The following is a 19,699-nucleotide window of genomic DNA, read 5'->3' on the forward strand; positions in this document are numbered from 1 at the left end:
AATTGCATACATTCTGGATTCATTTCAAATCAACTGAAATATTGAAAGCCTTTTCATTATTTTAATATTGCTGATTATGGCTTACAGCTTAAGAAAACTCAAATATCCGATCTCAAAATATTAGAATATTTCCTCAGACCAAGTAAAAAAAAAAAAAAAAAAAAAAAGCCACAATCAGCTAATTTAAAACAATAAAATGCTTGCAATATTTCAGTTGATTTGTAATGAATCCAGATATTTTTGCTTATTTAATTGCATTACAGAAAATAATAGACTTTTTCACAATATTCTCATTTTCTGAGACAGTCCTGTAAATAGGAATTTTAAATATTTTGTCTTTGTGTGTATCACGTTTGCCTCAGATGAATTTGATAAACATAATTTTTTTTTTTTATACAAACCAATTGAACAACACAGCATTCCGAAACATTAAAAGCCGTCTTATTGACATAAATGTGTTTATTTGACAATTTTTTTTACAAACAAAATCAATTCTGAGACAGTAGCATCTGCCATGTTTATTACATATACCAGGTAAAAACTTGAAAAAAAAAAATGAAAATAAATAGCTTAAAAGGAAGCTTAAATCCTAAAATTGTATGGTCCTTCATTGAAGGGATATAAGCCTAATGCTCCCTCTGTTTACTCTCATACATACTGCAAATTAACAGGAATAAAGAATAAAATAATACACATAAAAGTTTGAAAACGTGTGTTTAGATATGACGGTTGACGTTAAGGAACAACAGACAGGAAAACGACCGCTGTAATTACATGAATCTTATCTTCAAATACATAAAGCAAAAGAAAAATAAAGGGCAGGGCAATTCTCTGCTTGGGTTACTATTTTTTTTTTTTAGATGTTTAAATGTTTTGTCATGAACTGGGCGTTGTTAGTTTGGTTTAAGTTAGATTTGAGCGGTCACGTTTTCCTCGTGTCATCCAATCAGTTCCCTCAGCCACGTGTGTCTTGTCCAGGTGTCTCTCATTGGCTCGTCAGTTTGTTTGGATTTATGCTGCATTCGGGGAAGGTGGGAAGTCGGAGATATCTCACTTGGATTTTCAAAGCGTTTGACGAAAACGTAAAACCACAAAGATGGACGAGACCGATCAATTCTGGATAACACCGTCAGCCGAAATAACGTTGGGTTATGTAAAGTAATTCTTCCAAATAACTAAATTAATATTCTAATGAATAAATGTTTCTAATCGTGTAAATTCCGTTTTGCTATTTACTGTTTTGGTCTCGATGGGGTTCACCATTGTCGAGCGACGTCGGATTGAAACCGGTTGGTGAGATTTTTGAGATCAAACACCCGCTTCACACTTTCGCTTCCCTGCATTTGGGTCCACGTCCACACAAACTGTGACATAGTTGACACAATGCGTCAACTCAAATTCTATTAATTCACGTAATACAAATTGAGTTTGGCACTGAAAATAATTGTAGCAAAAGTATATTTAGCCCAGTGCTTCTCAAATAGTGGGGCCACCCCCAGGGGGGCGCGGGGCTCCATCAAGGGGGGCGCGTTTGACATTGGGGAACATGCTTTTTTATTTTTTTTTATTTTTTACTGTACTAGAATAAAGTGCAATTGCACCTCCACTACATTAGGGGGCAGTGGCGCTCATTGTGGCAGGGAGCATTCGCTCGGTGGTGTTGGGGCTTTGTTAGCACTGAGCATGCACGCTTTGCACACAGCAAAAAAAAAAAAAAAAAAAAAAAAAAATCAGCACAAATTATTTTATATATTTTTTTGGGGCATGACAGAAAATAATTGAGAAACATTGATTTTGCCCAAGATTGTGCCCTATGTTAGAGTCAATGAAAGGCTCACTCATGTTCAAGCAAAAAAAAATAAAAAATAAAAATAAAAATAAAAAAAATAAATAAAAAAATCAGCACAAATTATTTTATATATTTTTTTTGGGGCATGACAGAAAATAATTGAGAAACATTGATTTAGCCCAAGATTGTGCCCTATGTTAGAGTCAATGAAAGGCTCACTCATGTTCAAGCAAAAAAAAATAAAAAATAAAAATAAAAATAAAAAAAATAAATAAATAAATCAGCACAAATTATTTTATATATTTTTTTTGGGGCATGACAGAAAATAATTGAGAAACATTGATTTAGCCCAAGATTGTGCCCTATGTTAGAGTCAATGAAAGGCTCACTCATGTTCAAGCAAAAAAAAAACAAACAAACAAAAAAAAAAAGGTCACATCCACCATCATGAATCTAATTCAATGACCTGTTGTGCAGAAATGAGGAGCAGTGAAACACGAGCACACGCCGAGCACGCTTAAAACCACAACACATGAATATGACTCAGCAAGTGAGATAAAAGGCGAAATTGAAGCAGCCTGTGGACCGAGTTGGGCCGAGGACAGTCTGTCAGATAAAAGTACAGTATATTTACACCATGCTGCACACAAGTCGGCTTCATGCCATTTTCTTCGCCCCACCATAAACGAGAGCTAATTTACAAATATATCCGAAATGTAACTCCAATAAATTAGTTGTCATTTAAAGTGGAGAAAACAAAACACAGCACCTTGATCTAGCAGGGGTGTCCAAACTACGGCCCGGGGGGCCATTTGCGGCCCGCCATCCATTTTTTAGTGGCCCGCAACATATGCTAAAAATGGCATTTGACTCAGTTAAAAAAAAAACACAGGTGCTATTAAAGTTTATTTTAGTTAACTAAAACTAACAAAATAACTAAAATTCAAAACTACAATTTCGTTAACGAAATAAAATAAAAAAAGATGTTTTTAAAAAAAAGAAAACTACATTTTATGTTTACAAAACTAACTAAAAATAAAACAAACTATAATTATAGCAAACGTCCTTCGTTTTAGTCTTTGGTCATTAATTGAATGCAAAAAAAACAACAAACAAACAAACAAACAAAAAAAACCTAAAACAAATACTGAAACTAACTAAACTAAAACGAAGCATTTATTAAAGAACTAAAACTAATAAAAAACTAACAGAAGCACCCTGAAAACTAATTAAAACTAACTAAATTTAAAAAAACAAAACTCAAAACAAAATAAAAACTACAATGAAAAATAAAAACAAAAATACAAACTATAATAACCTTATTGCCATATTACAAATAAATGGGTTTATAGACTGTAGCATTTTTCTAAATATGCCACAGCACAAATCAATTATTTGTACAATTTTACGGACTAAACACAATTTCTCTTCATAACATGATGTGGCCCTTGCGTCCTTCGGAGTTTCCGTACGTGGCCCTCAAATGAAAAAGTTTGGACACCCCTGATCTAAGCATCTATAAATGTCATCTCATGACATTTCCGAGGTAGTTTTCCGTTGGTTACTTTCAACAGTGGTTGCCAACAGTCCAAAAAATAAGACGGCAAAACCAGACACAGGCAAATGCACCTCCTTGCGATGTGACGCAATCTGTTGATAAGTGCAGTCAGATCCAAAAAAAAAAAAGAAAAGAAAAAAAAGAGGAATTGTTCGGTTTGCTTCCGTTCCTTCACGAGCACTCGAGGTTCAAACATTCCCCGGAGACGGGCGCCGGTTTTTTCTGAGGGTCGCACTTTCCCGGCTCGACGGTCTTGCCGGTGTAGTCTATGCAGAAGATGCTGCGGCGCCGCTCGCCCTGGCCGCAAGTCGGCGAGCAGGCCGACCAAGGTCCCATCTGCCAGATGGGACACGGCTGGTCCCCGCAGGCCCGGATGTCCGCCGGCTTCAGGTCTTTATCGCAGAGGCCGGAGAGAAAGCCGGCGCCGTCCCTGCACTCCACGTTGCGGCGGGACCACCCCGAGCCGCAGCTCTTGGAGCACTCGGACCACTCCCCGAGAAGCCAGTCGCACGCGCCCGACGGGCGGATGGCGTGCGGCCACGCCGACGAGCCCTTCTTCTCTCTCGACTTCAAAGCCACGTCCCTGGGGATGAAAAAGGAATATTTGACTTTGGGGGGGCCGCCGTCCCCCGCCGTGGCCAGGAGCTGGACGACGATGGCCTCTTTCAGCCGCATGAAGCTCTGAATCCTCTCCAGCGTGGTGGAGGAGCCGCTATATTTCAACACGGCACCGAGTACGGGGATGTCCTGCTCCACCGTCGACACGGAAAAGTTTCCATTCAGGATGTAGCTGCCGCTCTCTCTCATGATAGCCAGATAATTGCCGTCGTGTTTGATTCCTCGGTGGCTCCTCTGCTTGACGTCAATATTGGTTGCGCCGGCGGGGATCGTCACGATGTCGCTGTAGCCGTAGCTGAAAGCAAGAAGTGGACATTCATTTCAAGCTAACGGAAAAACACATTCGAAACAACTATTTCGGTCACAGATGCTTTTTAAAAAAAAGAAAACTAACTGAAACTACATTTTATGTTTACAAAATTAACTAAAATAAAACTAACTATAATTCGAGCAAAAATGTCCTTCGTTTTAGTCTTTGGTAATTAATTTAATATATGAGCCTTTGGGGATGATTTTAAATAGGATTTTTAGTCAATTTATGACGTTGCGCCCATGTTTTTTTTGTTTTTTTTTAATATTGCGCACAATACTACACATTAAAAAAAAAAAAAAAAAAACTAAAACTAATACTGAAACTAACTAAACTAAAACTAGCATTTATTAAAGAACTAAAACTAATAAAAAACTAACAGAACCACCCTGAAAACTAATTAAAACTGACTAAATTCATAACATTTATGTGGCCCTTGCGTCCTTCTGATTTTCTGTATGTGGCCCTCAAATGAAAAAGTTTGCACAGCCCTGTTTTAAAGTATCAGTATCGGCCAGTATCGGCCACTCTCTTCAGGCCGTTTTATGATCAGGAACACAAGGCAGGCGCCCATGTCTGACAGATGCCCGTTAAGAATGTATTGAAATTATTTGTATTTTATGTTATTCAATACAAAAATGTTTATTTTATGAACAAATGGAAATAAGATCGTAGAAAATTGTCATAAATTTTGACGATTTTAAGGAAAAATGCTATATTGTGATTTTTTATATATTTTTTTAATTTAAAATACTTGTGGAATTTGTACTTGGTGTCAGTATCAGTGACTACTCAACTGCTATTGGTCTGGAAAAAACAAAACAAAAAATTGGTATTGAACATCCCAATAAAAGTCCAACTTACGTTGCCTTGTTGTAGGATCCGGTGATCTTCCGGCAGCTCAGCCCGTTTCCTCCACACACGCCACACTTATCCACTCTCTTATTGGATCCGATCACCTGATCGCAGCCCGCCTTCACGCACTGGCCTTGCACGCACACCGACGTGGTGTCGGGACCGCAAGGTGTTCCGTCGATGACCTGCACCAGCAGATTTACGACATCAGTGGCTCGCCAGAAGGTTGTTTTTTTTGCAACGTACAGTCAGTTTTCGAACGCTTCTGTTCTCAACCAGAAAATTTGACAATTTTATGCCCAGGATGCTTCGTCCGTAGCACATTCGAGTTCAAAGTTCGTTCGGAGCAGACCTGTTCATTGTTATTTACGCAAATTTTTTTTAAGTTTTGCATCGTGTATTAGCCCCTCATCATGAGTCCGAAGAAAGCAAGTGCAAGTGGTAAAGATGGTGAAGAAAAGAGGAAAGTAGTGCGCAGAACTATTGAATTTCAAAAAAGAAATGTTTGCATTTTGTTTTTTTCACCATTTTAGATCGGATATCTAAATAAAACTGTCTATTTCTACCCTTTTCATTTATGGTAAACACTATACAGTGCAGTTTATGGTGTAAAATAGTAAAAAAAAAAAAAACTTGGAAAAAGTTTTTTTTGACTTGGAACGGATTAAAATTATTTACATTAATTATAATGGGAAAAATTGTTTTGGATTTCGAACAAATCGCTTTTAGAACAGCCTTCTGGAACGGATTATGTTTGAAAACCGAGATTTGACTGTATATTTATAAAAAAAAAAAAAAGCCATAGTAAAACCAAGTTCAGTATTTCCATTTGAAGATGCTGCAATTCTAGATCATCTCAAAGAAAAATGGCAAATTCAGAACTGATTTCCATGATTTGAATTTGTCATGATTCTTTCTGTGTTTTTGAACAAGTTGTGATCTGAGACGCACCTTGGACTCAAACACCTTAAATTCGCTGCTGGCCCTGGCCCGGCAGAACAGTTTGCATCTGTCCCTCGGAGACACGCCGGCGTACTTTGGGATCCAAAGTTTCATGTTGCCGTTGTGGTCCAGGTAGTTTGGGCTGTTGTACTTCTCGCATTGCTCCTCGCGATAACTTTTGCCTGTTGCGGGAAAAATGGAACGAAGCCGTTTCAGCAACTTACAAGGACTTATTTTTGAACCAAGACAATTTGTTGTACTCATTGAGCGAATGTACTTTGCAGATTAAAGTAGTTGCAGAGTTAAAAAAATAAATAAAATAAATAAATATTGAGGTGGAGTAAAAATAAATGAATGAAATAATGTGGTTGTGCAAATGTGGGCACCTTCTTATAACAACTCAATTTAGCCATCACAAATCTGCAAAGATGTTTTCGAGGGCTTGTTCTGACTCATTTTTTCCTTCCTTCTTTGTAGCAGACGCCAGAAGATTTTGTGATCAAACTAGCTGCTATTTTGACCTCTTCACAAACTCCCTCCGCCTTGTTCTGAGGCCCCCGTTCCAGCTGAAGAAAAGCCGAGCAAAGTTAGGACTAATCTTGGTCTCGTTTTTGGTTTATATCGCAAAAAGAGAGCATTGGAATAGGGGTGTGTAGACTTTTTCTACCCACTGTATTGTGGATCAAATGGATTATTGGGGGCTCAAAAACCAGATGAAGTCAAAATGGATGACGTTCTCGCATGATCTCACCGTTGTTGTTACAAGGTTGCGTGTTGCAGGACTGATACTGGACCCTCTGCCCCTCGCAATAGTCGCCCCCATTCTGAGGTTCCGGGTTGGTGCACTCCCGATAGGAGAACTCCACTCCGCCTCCACATGTCCTGGAGCATTGTTGCCACGGTCCCCACGTGCTCCAGCCGCCGTCCACAACCACCTGCGGTAAAAAAAACAACAACAAAAAAACAGGCAGCAGTCAAGAGAGGTTCGGTTGCCGCAGGAAGTCTCAACTGTGCAGCCGAAACCGCATTCTGGGCTTCGGGCTCGGAAGGCTGCAGCGGGGTTGGCATGCCGTGACTCCGAGCTAATTCCGCGTTGAAGTGCGGCACGCGTCCTCTGTCTGCCCGTACCCGCATTCTTGCTACATGTGTCACTCACTACTTGCGGAGGCGCAATTTCAAGCCGGTGGGCCTTTTTCCAGAGCTTGAAATGACTTTGGGACAACTCAACTGCCAGCTGCTACTTGTGTCTGCGTGCAGAAACAGATGTGTGATCAGAACGTACGGATAAGCTATCAAGGTTCCAAGACTAAATTTAAACATTATTTCTTAAAAAACAAAATGAACAAAAATGGCATAATGTCTATGGCAGGGGTGACCAAACTTTTTCCTCTGAGGGCCACATACAGAAAAATAGAAAGCTGCAGGGGTCACTTTGATTATTTTTATTTTTTTTATTAAGTTATTTATGAACACATTCATTGCCAGACCAGCAAAAAAAAAAAAAAATACATCATTTGACGTCTTTTTCCGTCAATGGCAGTGAATGAGTTAATTTGTGAAAATTGATGAAACTTAGCTATATTCAAATGCTAATTGCTGCAAAATCGAAACAGATATATATATATATATATATATATATATATATATATATTTTTTTTTTTTTTTTTTCCCCCTGATGAAAGAACAGACTTTAATGTTTCTTTTGATAGGTTCCATGTTTTTATTTCAATAGGACACAATATTTTGTGGGCCTTGCAAAATCAGTCGGTGGGGTCGCAAACGGGGCTGGGCGGATTTTCCTGCTGCGTGACGTCACTCCTGCGGCAATTTGAAAGCACGCACGGATTATAATTTTTCTTCACTCACTCATTCACACACATAAGCTTCAAAAAAACAATAATCCGTGCGCGCTTTCAAATTGCTGCGGGAGTGACGTCACGCAATCGACACGTTGGCCCGGCCCCGTTCGCGACACGCCACCACCACCCGCTCTGCGATTGGCTGGAGGGTTTAGGACAAAATCAGCACCAAGGATTAACATAAACCCAGATGTGTAGACTGAGAGAACATCCTGTATTTCAAAAGTGCATTTTCCTGCGTGAAACTGGGCCTTTAACGCTACTGTGTACTTTTTAGATTAACCGTAATAAATGACTTTTTTTTTTTCTCCCCAAAACACTCCAGGACACAATCCAATACTACACAGGGAACATTCTAAGTCTGAGCTCTCATTATTTCCCATTTTCTCCATTCTAAATAAGCAACATAATTTGTTTCCAAACGTCCACCTTGCGACAAGCTGCTAATTCTCACCAGTGGCTCCAGCGCCTCCTTGGTGGCCACGCACGCTCCATGGAGGCACGTCCTGTTGAGACTGCAGGGGGTGCCGTCAGCCCAGGGCAGGCTGCCATTCTTTGTGGAGCACTGAGACGTTCCTTCCTCTTGGCACCAGAGCTGGCTGCAAATATCGCCGTCCGTTGCGTTGGGACAATGGAAGAATTCCTCTCCGAACATCTGCTGGCACTGCCGGTCGAGGTTGTATTTGGTGCCTGGAAGCTCCTTCGGCAACGGCAAACTGCTCTCCGGAATGTCCAGCAGGCAGTCTCCTGTGTTGACGTACGGAGCGATACTGAAGCAGATCAACTCGTGGATTCCACACGTGTGTGGTATGACAACAGAAGAAAAACATTCAAGTTTGTGCGCTCAATGTTGAACTCGTAAAAATGAACAAATACGCGTTTTTATAGGCCAGTCTGACGTGTGAATCGAACTTTTGCTGTCCGATTTGCTCGTGTTTGCGTTCAATAAGCACTTTTGTCTGGAGCAACATTCCCAGTTTGGAATGAACGTGTTTTGCCACGAGAGCTTTTCTTTGGAGACATCTGATCAAAAGCATATTTCGCTGTTTCTTTTGGCTCGAGAGGGAAAACAGGAAGAAGTCCGCGCATAGTAAAGACTCAGAGAACAAAAAAAAAAAAGGTTCATCAGTAGTTCTTGCAAGTACACAAGAAATGAAAGATACGTAACGATGGGGCCTCGTCGATCAAAATAGTGCATAGAACAGATTCTAAATTCGTTTGTTTAATACAGGGCTGTCCAAAGTTTTTCATTTGAGGGCCACATACAGAAACTCAGAAGGACGCAAGGGCCACATCATGTTATGAAGAGAATTTGCTTTTAGTCCTAAAAATTGGACAAAGAATTGATTTGTGCTTTTGCATATGTAGAAAAATGCTACAGTATATAAACCAATTTATTTGTAATGGCAGTAGCGTTATTATAGTTTGGGAATTTTTCATTTTAGTTAGTTTTTATTACTTTAGTTCTTTTTTTTCTTTTTTTCTTTTAAATCTGGATTACTTGTGCACAATATTTAAAAAACAGCATGGGAGCAACGTCATCTTTTGGTGCTTTTCTATTGGCTGCTGCTCGATGACGTCACTTCTGTGTGACGTACTTTCAAACGTCATTATTCCGGTTGATATCAAAATAAATCTACTAAAAATCACATTTAAAATCATCCCCAAAGGCTCATGCATTAAATTAATTACCAAAGACTAAAACGAAGGACATGTTTGCTATAATTAGTTAGTTTTAGTTAGTTTTGTAAACATAAAATGTAGTTTTCATTTTTTAAAAAGCATTTTCATTTTATTTCGGGAACAATATTGTTTTGTGAATTTTAGTTGTAATTTTTCCATTCGTTTTAGTTAACTAAAATAACTTTTAATTGCACCTCTTTTTCGACACCTTCCCTTCTTACTTTGACCATCTCCAAACATTTTTGTTTTGTTTATTTTATCTGAACTGAGTCAAATGCCATTTTTTTTTAGCACATGTCGCGGGCCGCTGAAAAATGGACGGCGGGCCGCAAATGGCGCCCGGGGCCGTAGTTTGGACACCTCTGGTCTAGCCATTCTACCTGTAGTTTCACTGTTTCACCACAAGGTTTTGTGGTCAGAGCTGTTGCGTGAATTTACTCCCGAGCACGCGCACAAGTCCAAATGAGTAAATCTCAAACCTTGCGTGGGAATGTTCACACGCACACGTGCGGACGCACGCTTGATAAATAAGGTTCAATGAATGCACTGTGAACCAAAAAAAAAAAAAACTCCAAGCAGCTTCAGAAGTAGATGTGGAAACGATGCCAGCGGCTTGTCATTTATGGGGTAGCATGTTAAAGCAGGAAAAGGCATCGTTAAGTAGAATTATCAGCATGTTATTCATCTCTGAATCAGACTTTAATGATAGAGCGCACACGGCAAAACGTGTCTGCTCATATTAACGCGACTGATTTAACACCTCGACTCTTCTTACCGTGGCCGTTGTCGAAGAACTCGGTGATGTAAAGCGCGCTGCAGGGAGACCACGGCGTCGTTTTGTTGAGGCTCACGAACAACGGCGCCATCAAGTGATGTCCTCCGAGATCCCCAAACAGCCTCTCACACGTTTTGGAGTCATCGTGCGGCATGCTCAGAACGTGACCTGAAGTAAGGCCAGAGTGTCAAAAAAAAACAAACAAAAAAAAAAAAAAGGCCAAGTCCCAAAAAACGAACCAAGTTCGTGTGCAGCAGTGAACGCAGCCTGCAGGCCGTTGTCCTCGATGACGGAGCAGCTCCTCTTGGGATCACACATCGTCCCGACGTCGGCAACGCCCAACGTGTCGCAGCTCTTTTGTCCGCAAATGTCCTGCCGCGCGAAAGAAAACACGCAAGGGCAAAATATTATGACAAGGAAAAGGATGAAAATCACGCGTCTCCCTGATGCCGCGGTTGGAATTTTGTCATCCGATGCCAAACGATTTGCTCATTTAGATTACTAGTGATGTGTTTTGATCTTTTCATCAGCACAAGGGCCACGCCCAAGACGGTGTAAGAAGCTGTAAGGAAAAAAAAAAAAAAAGAACAATGAAGTGGAAAAGATTTATCAACATCACAGTGGAGTCCAAAATATCACAGCCACACCACCATACACGCCGTTTGTTACTTTTCATATTACTCATCTCAACATCCTGTAAATCCTTTTTTACTGTAAGTTCGTGTTATCAAACAGATTTTGTGGATTCCGTCACCATGAATTATAATTACCATCCGTTTTGAAGGACTGCTAGCTTAACAAAAAAAAAAAAAAAAAAACAAGTAACCGAAATACTGAAAACAGCTCCCACTACTGTGCATTCGAAGTGTGACGATGTATCAATATCGCGATAAACTGTGATACTTTGCCTCCCGATAGATTATCGACATGCCTATGCAAGTATCGCAATATGTGTAGTTAATCATACACGGCCACTGTAACGGCTCCATTGTTTGTGACGTATTGCGCAATTACTTGGCGGGCCACTAGGGGGAGCACGTCATAAGAGTGGCGGGGAAATGGACACAAGTCTTCAGGCGAAGAAGACTCATCAGCTTAGGTTTGATTATTATTATTATTATTATTATTTTATTATCTATTATTATTATTATTATATTATATTATTTATTTTATTATTTATTATTATTTATATTTTTATATGTATTATAGATATTTATATATTATGTATTTATATTGTTTTTTAATTTTATTATTATTAGTTTTATCGTGGTTTTATTACCTGAGCAATATATATATAGATAATCGTGGTATTGTCATACGATGAGATCATCGTTATCGTATCGCCCGTCGTATCGACCCGACTGCGCATTTATTGTGTTTCGACTGTAAAGTATAACAACATGAATAAAGAAATATGGAAAACAGCTCTCACTACTGTGCATTTTGGATTCTACTGTAAAGCATAACATTAATAAACAGGAAAGAAAAAAAGCAATACTTAATCTGAATGAAAATCAAGAACAGACGCAATCCAAATTTGAATAATAATTGACAACACATCTGCTTTTGTGGCTTTGCAGTTAAGTGCCGCTCAGCATGTTTGCACATCTGCCACTCATATATTCACGTTTGCCTCTTTTTGGTTCAGCGCACAGGGGCAAAGGTCAAAAATCACATACAGGAAACCAAATTGTGTACGTGTGTGTTTCTGCCGTTTGCTCTTCCCGGCTGAAGGAATCCACCAAATGTGCCACGTTACCTCTCTGGTGAAGATCACGGCCGTGTCGTAGTGCTCCGGATGACGCTGACTCGGCGGGTTGAAGAGTTGCTGCCAGGAGCAAAAGTTCCGGAGAGCCACGCCCCCATTGCTGGAGATCTCCGGCCCCACCTCCTCGTCCTCCACCACCAGCAGCTTCACCACCACCACGTTCACCGAATTCTTTATGCTGGGGTGCCGGTACAGCTGGGCGGCCATTGACATCAAGGTCAAAATATAATGCTGCGGAAAAGGAAGAAACGGTTTCGAGACCTTCATTTGGCGAGACATGTTCGAGCTTACACGGGTGTCAAACTCATGTTAGCTCAGGGGCCGCATGGAGGGAAATATCGTAGTACCAAGTGGGCCGCATCGGTAAAATAACCGGATATAACTTGCCGTCAATGGTACGCAAATTTGCGCTATTTGTGTGCCAGCCCTAAATTACGGAGCTCAACTGTAATCATATTGTTCCCAAAAAAATAATACAAATACAAACGGAACGCTTTGATGGACTGGATGTGCTGGTTTCTGTGGATCTCACGCTGCCTCATCTATCCTTCCCTCCTTCCTCTCTTTAGTTTTTCCTCTGGTCTCTTGAGATCTTTCATTTGTTGGAATTTCGAGGTTTCTGGGGTTGGCGTAAGACTCTGATTTTGTAACCATGCGGAAGGCAGGAAGTGTTTGGTTGGTGCTGGATTTCACTTTGATTTATCTTTCTTTTCTTTGACCTTTCCTCTGGTCTCCTGACTTTCTGAACCTCACGACTCTGGCGAGACTCTGAAGTATCCGGTTAAGGTTGAAGGGGAATGGGATTTTGATGAGGTTTTAGGTGAATTAATGAGTAGAAATTTACACGTATTTGCACGCACACACACGCACGCACACATACACGTTTAAAAAAAAAAAAAAAAAAAAAAAAAAAAAAAAAGAGCGCAATGATGATAAGATGTTGAATGACCGAATGAACAATTCTGAGCTGTCTCTTAAAAAATAAAAAATAAAAAAGTGAATTTGTGTCATATTTAACACGTTTGTCGGTCTAGCATAAAAAAATAATAATAATAATAATAATTAAACAAAACCGTCACTTTAAGTTGTGTGTAATATAACCCGTACGAGTTGCATTGCTCATCTGAGGACTGCTTGTGAAGTTAAAAATTTTATATATTTTGATTGTGGCCGGCTGATTAATTAGGCCGACATTACATTTTTATTTTTTTTAAACTTTACAAAATCATCTCACAGGCCGAATTAAACCCCTTTGCGGGCCTGATCCGGCCCGCGGGCCTTATTTTTGACACCCCTGCTCGAAGCAGATACTGTTCCAAATATTATTGTTATGAACATTGTTGTATATGACCCCAACCAAACAGGATAAGAAAAATGATAATAACGATGATAATAACAGGAAGCCAATCGAATCCGGCGGACGTTGAGAGTTTGGGACTGAATCACAATATAAATTCATACATTGATGGGTCCAGTACTTGAAAATTTGTAACATTAAAGCTGTAAACAAATATATGTGGAAGAGAAATAAAGATGACACCAAACAACAGGGTTGCAATTACATCCCGATCATAAATACCGTATCCGAATATTTGTGGTTGGTGGATTTTCGTTTCATCGTTGCTACATTTGTCACATTTTTTTCCCCCCCATCAAACTAGCAAAGTCCTTCTGCAGCCACGAAACGGCGTTGCCATTTGGAGGGAACGCGATGAGCAGATGTCACAAAGTCGTGTGGAATATTTCGACTCTCCTCCACGTCTTGAGCTGAGTGGATCACGAAGATTGATCGTCTTTCTGGACGTGACGCTGGAAAGACTCGTCTTCAAATTATTTGATGTTCACCAGCCGTGACTTTTATGTGCAGCACGTTTCACAAACTCCAAAGCGCTTATTTGTTCTTTTGCAGAACCGGTAAAAACACTCAAATATTATTCTGCGATTTCCTCTGAGGATATTCATTTGTCCTTGTTTTTATGCATAGAGCAGGAAACTTTTTCATTTGAGGGCCACATAGAGAAACTCAGAAGGACGCAAGGGCCACATCATGTTATGAAGAGAAATTGTGTTTAGTCCTAAAAATTGATTTGTGCTTTTGCATTTTTCGAAAATTACTAAACCAATTTATTTGTAATATGGCAGTAGGGTTATTATAGTTTTGCAATTTTTCATTTTAGTTCATTTGGATTAGTTTTCAGGGTGGTTGTGTTAGTTTTTAGTAGTTTACTTCTTTAAAAAATGCTTAGTTTTAGTTTAGTTTGTTAGTTTCAGTATTAGTATTATTTTTTTTAAATGTGTATTACTAGAGCGCAATATTTAAAAATCAGGTGAAGTTGCTTTTCTATTGGCTGCTGCTAGATGACATCACTTCTATGTGACATACTTTCAAACGTCATTATTCCGGTTTGTATCAAAATAAATCGACTAAAAATCACATTTCAAATCATTCCCAAAGGCTCATGCATTCAATTAATTACCAAAGACTAAAACGAAGGACATGTTTGTTATAATTATTATTAGGCATGGGCGAGTACCGATACCAGGTATCGGTATCGGGCCGATACTAGCCTTTTTTCAAGTACTCGAGTACTCGTGACGCAGACGAGTACAAGCGACCGATGGCAGAGGTGGAAGACGTTAAAAATATCTTTTAGCGATTTTTTTTTATTTGTCAAAATGTACTACTGGTATCGGCAGTTGGTATCGGTATCGGTCTGAAAAAAAAGTGGTATCAAACATCCCTAATTATTATAGTTAGTTTTAGTTAGTTTTGTCAACATAAAATGCAGTTTCAGTTATTTTTCATTTGTTAAAAAACATTTTTGTTTTTATTTTATTTCGGTAACAATATTGTTTTATTTTATTTTTATTTTTTTTTTATTAGTTTTAGTTAACGAAAATCTTAATTTGACCATCTCCAAACATTTTTGTTTTATTTTATTTGAACTGAGTCAAATGCCATTTTTTGCAGATGTTGCGGGCCACTGAAAAATGGACGGCGGGCCGCAAATGGCCCCCGGGCCGGAGTTTGGACACCACTGCACAGACTATACGGTGTCAAGTGTGCATTCTGCCTGTGCCGATGTGACACCTCGTTTGTCTTGACAAACGCAACATGTCCACGTGACTCGTGTCTGTTTAAAACTTGTGGTCGTTTGACATCTGTGGATGGTCGTCAACAACAGGCCGATAATTTGGCAAACAGCAGCCGAAACGTCAAGAATTTCACGCAAACAGGAAATGCACGATTCATTTTGCAATCGCTTCCCGTGGAATGCACTTTACATAGTCACGTTATGAATCATGGGAAGTATCTTCCATGATGCTGCTGCCAAATCATGACCAACTTCTGAGGAATGTGTATCAGCAAGTTTTGTTTTTTTCTGTTGCATTTTTGTTGCCTGACTTTTTCGTTGCCTATGCGAAACAGAGCAGCAGTAAAGCATCGTCAATAAAAATTTTTTTTGGGGGTCCAAACTCTTAATCTAAAAACAAAACATCTTTTTGCTAGCATGGTTGGTCATAATTGCAGTTTAATATGGAAAAATACTGGAGAATTTCAATTTTATCAGGAAAAATGTGGTCTGAAGCAGGAGTGTCCAAACTACGGCCCGGGGGCCATTTGCGGCCCGCCGTCCATTTTTTCAGTGGCCCGCGACATATGCTAAAAATGCCATTTGACTCAGTTCAAATAAAATAAAAACAAAAATGTTTGGAGATGGTCAAAGTAAGAAGGGAGCGTGTTGAAAAACACAGGTGCTATTAAAGGTTGTTTTAGTTAACTAAAACTAATGAAAAAATAAAAATTCAAAAACAATTTCGTTAACAAAATAAAATAAAAACGAAGATGCTTTTTTTAAAAAAAAAAGAAAACTAACTATAATTACAGCAAAAATGTCATTTGTTTTAGTCTTTGGTAATTAATTTAACGCATGAGCCTTTGGGGATGATTTTAAAGGTGATCTTTCGTAGATTTATTTTGATATAAACTGGAATAATGACGCCGCGACCATGGTGTTTTTTTTAAATATTGCACACGAGTAATACACATAAAAAAAAAAAAACTAAAACTAACACTGAAACTAACTAACCTGAAACTAAGCATTTATTAAAGAGCTAAAACTAATTAAAAAAAACTATCAGAACGACCCCGAAAACTAATTAAAACTAACTAAATTTAAAAATACAAAACTCAAATCAAAATAAAAACTAAAATGAAAAATTGCAAAACTATAATAACCCTACTGCCATCTTACAAATAAATTGGTTTATATACTGTGGCATTTTTCTAAATATGCAAAAGCACAAATCAATTATTTGTCTCATCAAAAACACAATTTCTCTTCATAACATGATGTGGCCCTTGCGTCCTTCTGATTTTCTGTATGTGGCCCTCAAATGAAAACAGTTCGGACTCTAAATAAATGTGCTGTATAAGAAAGCGTGTCTGACCTTTATTTCATCCCCATAGAAATGGGTCATGCTCGAGTCGGCCACTGCCAGGGTCTCGATGAACCGCGGCGCGGACACGAAGCGTCTCCGGCGCGGTTCCGTCCGCGCGTCGCCGCCGTCGCGCGTCAAACTTCCCCACTTTTGTCGCTCCAGTCCGCTCGCTGCGCCCGCGTGGTCGAATCGCATCGGGACGCCGTCGCTTCCGGACAACGTCCTCCTCTTGATCACGTGCAGCTGCTGCTCGGCCGAGTTTGCGCCGAAGCCTCCTCGAAATTTGGGTTCAATGAGGTACTCTGTCCCCTCCGTTATGAAGGAGCCAAAGACGCCGGAGCACAAACTGAGAGCCACGAGCGAGTGTCGATCTTGATCGACGCTCCCCGAATAAAAACAATTTCTCAGCCGTCCTTCACTCTCGTCCGTCCGGTTGATGAAATTGTCGAGTTCCTCAGCCGGAGCAGGTCGCGCACCTGAAGCGCCGCGTAAAACGCCGACGACGTCTTTGGCTCTCAGGCGCTGGATGGTGAAGTAAGGCGAGATGAAAGTGTTGTCCGGGACAAGATTGAGGGTCAACTCTTTGCCGAATGCGCTGACGACGACTCTCGCCTGCTCCTCGCTTCGTTTCCAAAAGCGACCGCCGGCTCTCGCGTTTATCCGAACAGGTACAACAACAACAACATCCTCGGAGTCGAACCGGGTGGACAGCGTTGGGTGGAAGACGCACAAAAGCAGCAAACAAGCAACGGGGCGCATCTTCTGCAAGTCAAATTGGGCTTGTTTTTTGTTTGAAGGCGAATTGATCACGACGAACCAACGCTGAACTCTTACTTGGAATGCGACTCGTGAGTGTTTCCGAACCGAGCTGGCTCCAGCTGTTGCTGTTGCTGTTGCTGTTGCTGTTGCTGTTGTGTCACCCACCAGCGTCACTCGCTGCAGTCTGGCCACGGCGGGTCTATTTATACGTTCTCTCTCTTCTTCTCCAGACAGGAGGCGAAGGGGGGCGTTGGGGGGGTATTTTGGATCATCTGCTTGCTGGAAATCCTCCTCCCACTCACACTCGAGAAACTGTTGGATAAAATGGACCCGATGAGAATAAGCCTCCCCTTTACCCTTGTGGTGGAGAAACTATTATTAACTCAGCATGTTGGATGGTTGGGCAGACATGGGCACGAATCGATGCATATCCGCGTGCTCGTTCGTGAGCATGCGTGCGAGGGACAATAAGCCCCCGCCGAGACAGGACCACCCCCAGGAGGTCAATCTTAATTTATTGCTGCCCTAATATATTCCATTGTATATTATTATTCTCTTGTATTGCAGAGAAATAATGACAACCGCAAAATCCAGGACAGTTGTGGACAAAAGCGGAGACCGGTAAGCTAAACTGAGCAAAATGTGTTTGTCATTTTTGCCTGATTTTATGTATTCATTTGTTCCATCTCAATCAATTACATCTGAAGCACACACGCGCACATGCAAAGGGGATATATTATTACTATAATAATAATAATAATAATAATAATTATTATTATTGTTAGTGTTGTTCCGATGACGTTTTTTGGTCCACGATACTGATACCGATACCCAGCTTTGCAGTATCGGCCGATACCGATACCTAATGTTTTTTTTTTTCCTCAACATGAAAAAGCTGTCTTGCTATTGGTTCAGAGCATTCAAGGGCCAATAGGATATCTTAGATCGGCATGCAGTGAGCATGTCGCATATCAGTGAATGTCGTGCATGAGCAAGACACAAGATGCTGCATCCAAAATCCTATATTAGCGTTGGAATTAATGGTATCGGCATGTTACTTGTGAGTACTCACCGATACCACTGTTTTAATGCAGTATCGGCACCTCTGCCGATACCAGTATCAGAACAACACTAATTATTAGGGATGGGCGAGTACCGATACCAGGTATCGGTATCGGGCCGATACCAGCCTTTTTTCAAATACTCGAGTACTCGTGACGCAGACGAGTACAAGTGAACGATGGCAGAGGGGGAAGACGTTAAGTGAGTCCTCCTTGCCTGTAAGTGGCGCTAGCTTGCAGCAGTTTTTCACCAAAACTTCACCGGTTTGGAAATACTTCAAAATTGTGAACCTTAAACCAAAAGAGCATTTTTGTGTTTTACTTTAGCGTTAAGACTATTGAAGAGTGACTGTGCTGTTTTTTTTTTGTCAAAATTAAAGGAATATATTTGTTGAATATATGTACTACTGGTATCGCCAGTTGGTATCGTATCGGTGAGTACTGAGGTTCTGAGTATCGGTATCGGTCTGAAAAAAGTGGTATCAAACATCCCTAATTATTATTATTATTATTATTATTATGCTTTGTTGACGTTGCTTACAGTCACACGTGGATCTCTCCTCAACCATCCTGCAAATTTCTCACATTCCAATCACAATGACGCTCAGTTTTATTGAAACGTGTATTATTTCTGCAGCATCTTTTATGGTAATTTGGTGCCCCTCTCATTTGGCTATAGAATGAAAACCAACTGAAAAGCATGATGCTATTTCGTCTCAAAAATATTATGGCTGCAAGTTGGGGAAGTTAATACTTGCCTGACAAAACTGTACGTTGTCATAGTTTAAGTTGCAGCAGTTTGATGCATACCACCAGATGGCGCCATATCACAAGACATTTTCCACACAGCCGCCATTGTGCAGAAGCCGCGTTCTTTGCGAACACCAACAGATGTCGCTCTTTGCCTTATTGTTTTACACAATCGAAGAGGACACAAGATTAACGTTGCATTAAAAGTCAATGATGAGCAAGAAAATACAAATTCTCTGCCTTTGTGCTTCAGACACTCGTTTAAAGGTCTTTTAATACAATTTAACAGGTGTTTGTCCACATTATAGGGGGGAATTACTATAAGAATAAAACTGCAATTATATTTTCCTGGATTTGCATGCAAACATGACGTTATGTTGTGTTGGCAAATTGGCTGAATAACTCGTTCGAAGCCGTCTTGGTGGGTCGCGTAAATGGGGGGGGGGGGGGCAAAGTGGGAGGGGCTGATGATGCTCTGGCTGCTGTCACACATGCTGCACAGCAACAATAATATTTGGAGAGTTACAAG

General features: G+C 40.2%; 1 protein-coding gene across 1 annotated transcript; it reads right to left on the reverse strand.

Annotated features, from left to right (window-relative positions):
• Window positions 1-436: 436 nt before the first annotated feature.
• Window positions 437-17,702, reverse strand: LOC144032941 (A disintegrin and metalloproteinase with thrombospondin motifs 8-like). The gene is made up of 9 exons (XM_077540510.1): window positions 16,610-17,702; window positions 12,149-12,388; window positions 10,629-10,761; window positions 10,390-10,557; window positions 8,386-8,678; window positions 6,824-7,007; window positions 6,082-6,254; window positions 5,140-5,315; window positions 437-4,260 (listed from the first exon to the last, which is right to left on the reverse strand). The coding sequence occupies exons 1-9, from the start codon at window positions 17,357-17,359 to the stop codon at window positions 3,519-3,521; spliced, it is 2,859 nt and encodes a 952-aa protein (XP_077396636.1). The 5' UTR covers window positions 17,360-17,702; the 3' UTR covers window positions 437-3,518.
• Between the last annotated feature and the right edge of the window lie 1,997 nt (window positions 17,703-19,699).

This window comes from Festucalex cinctus, chromosome 13, assembly GCF_051991245.1.
Source record: "Festucalex cinctus isolate MCC-2025b chromosome 13, RoL_Fcin_1.0, whole genome shotgun sequence".
Lineage (NCBI taxonomy): Eukaryota > Metazoa > Chordata > Actinopteri > Syngnathiformes > Syngnathidae > Festucalex > Festucalex cinctus.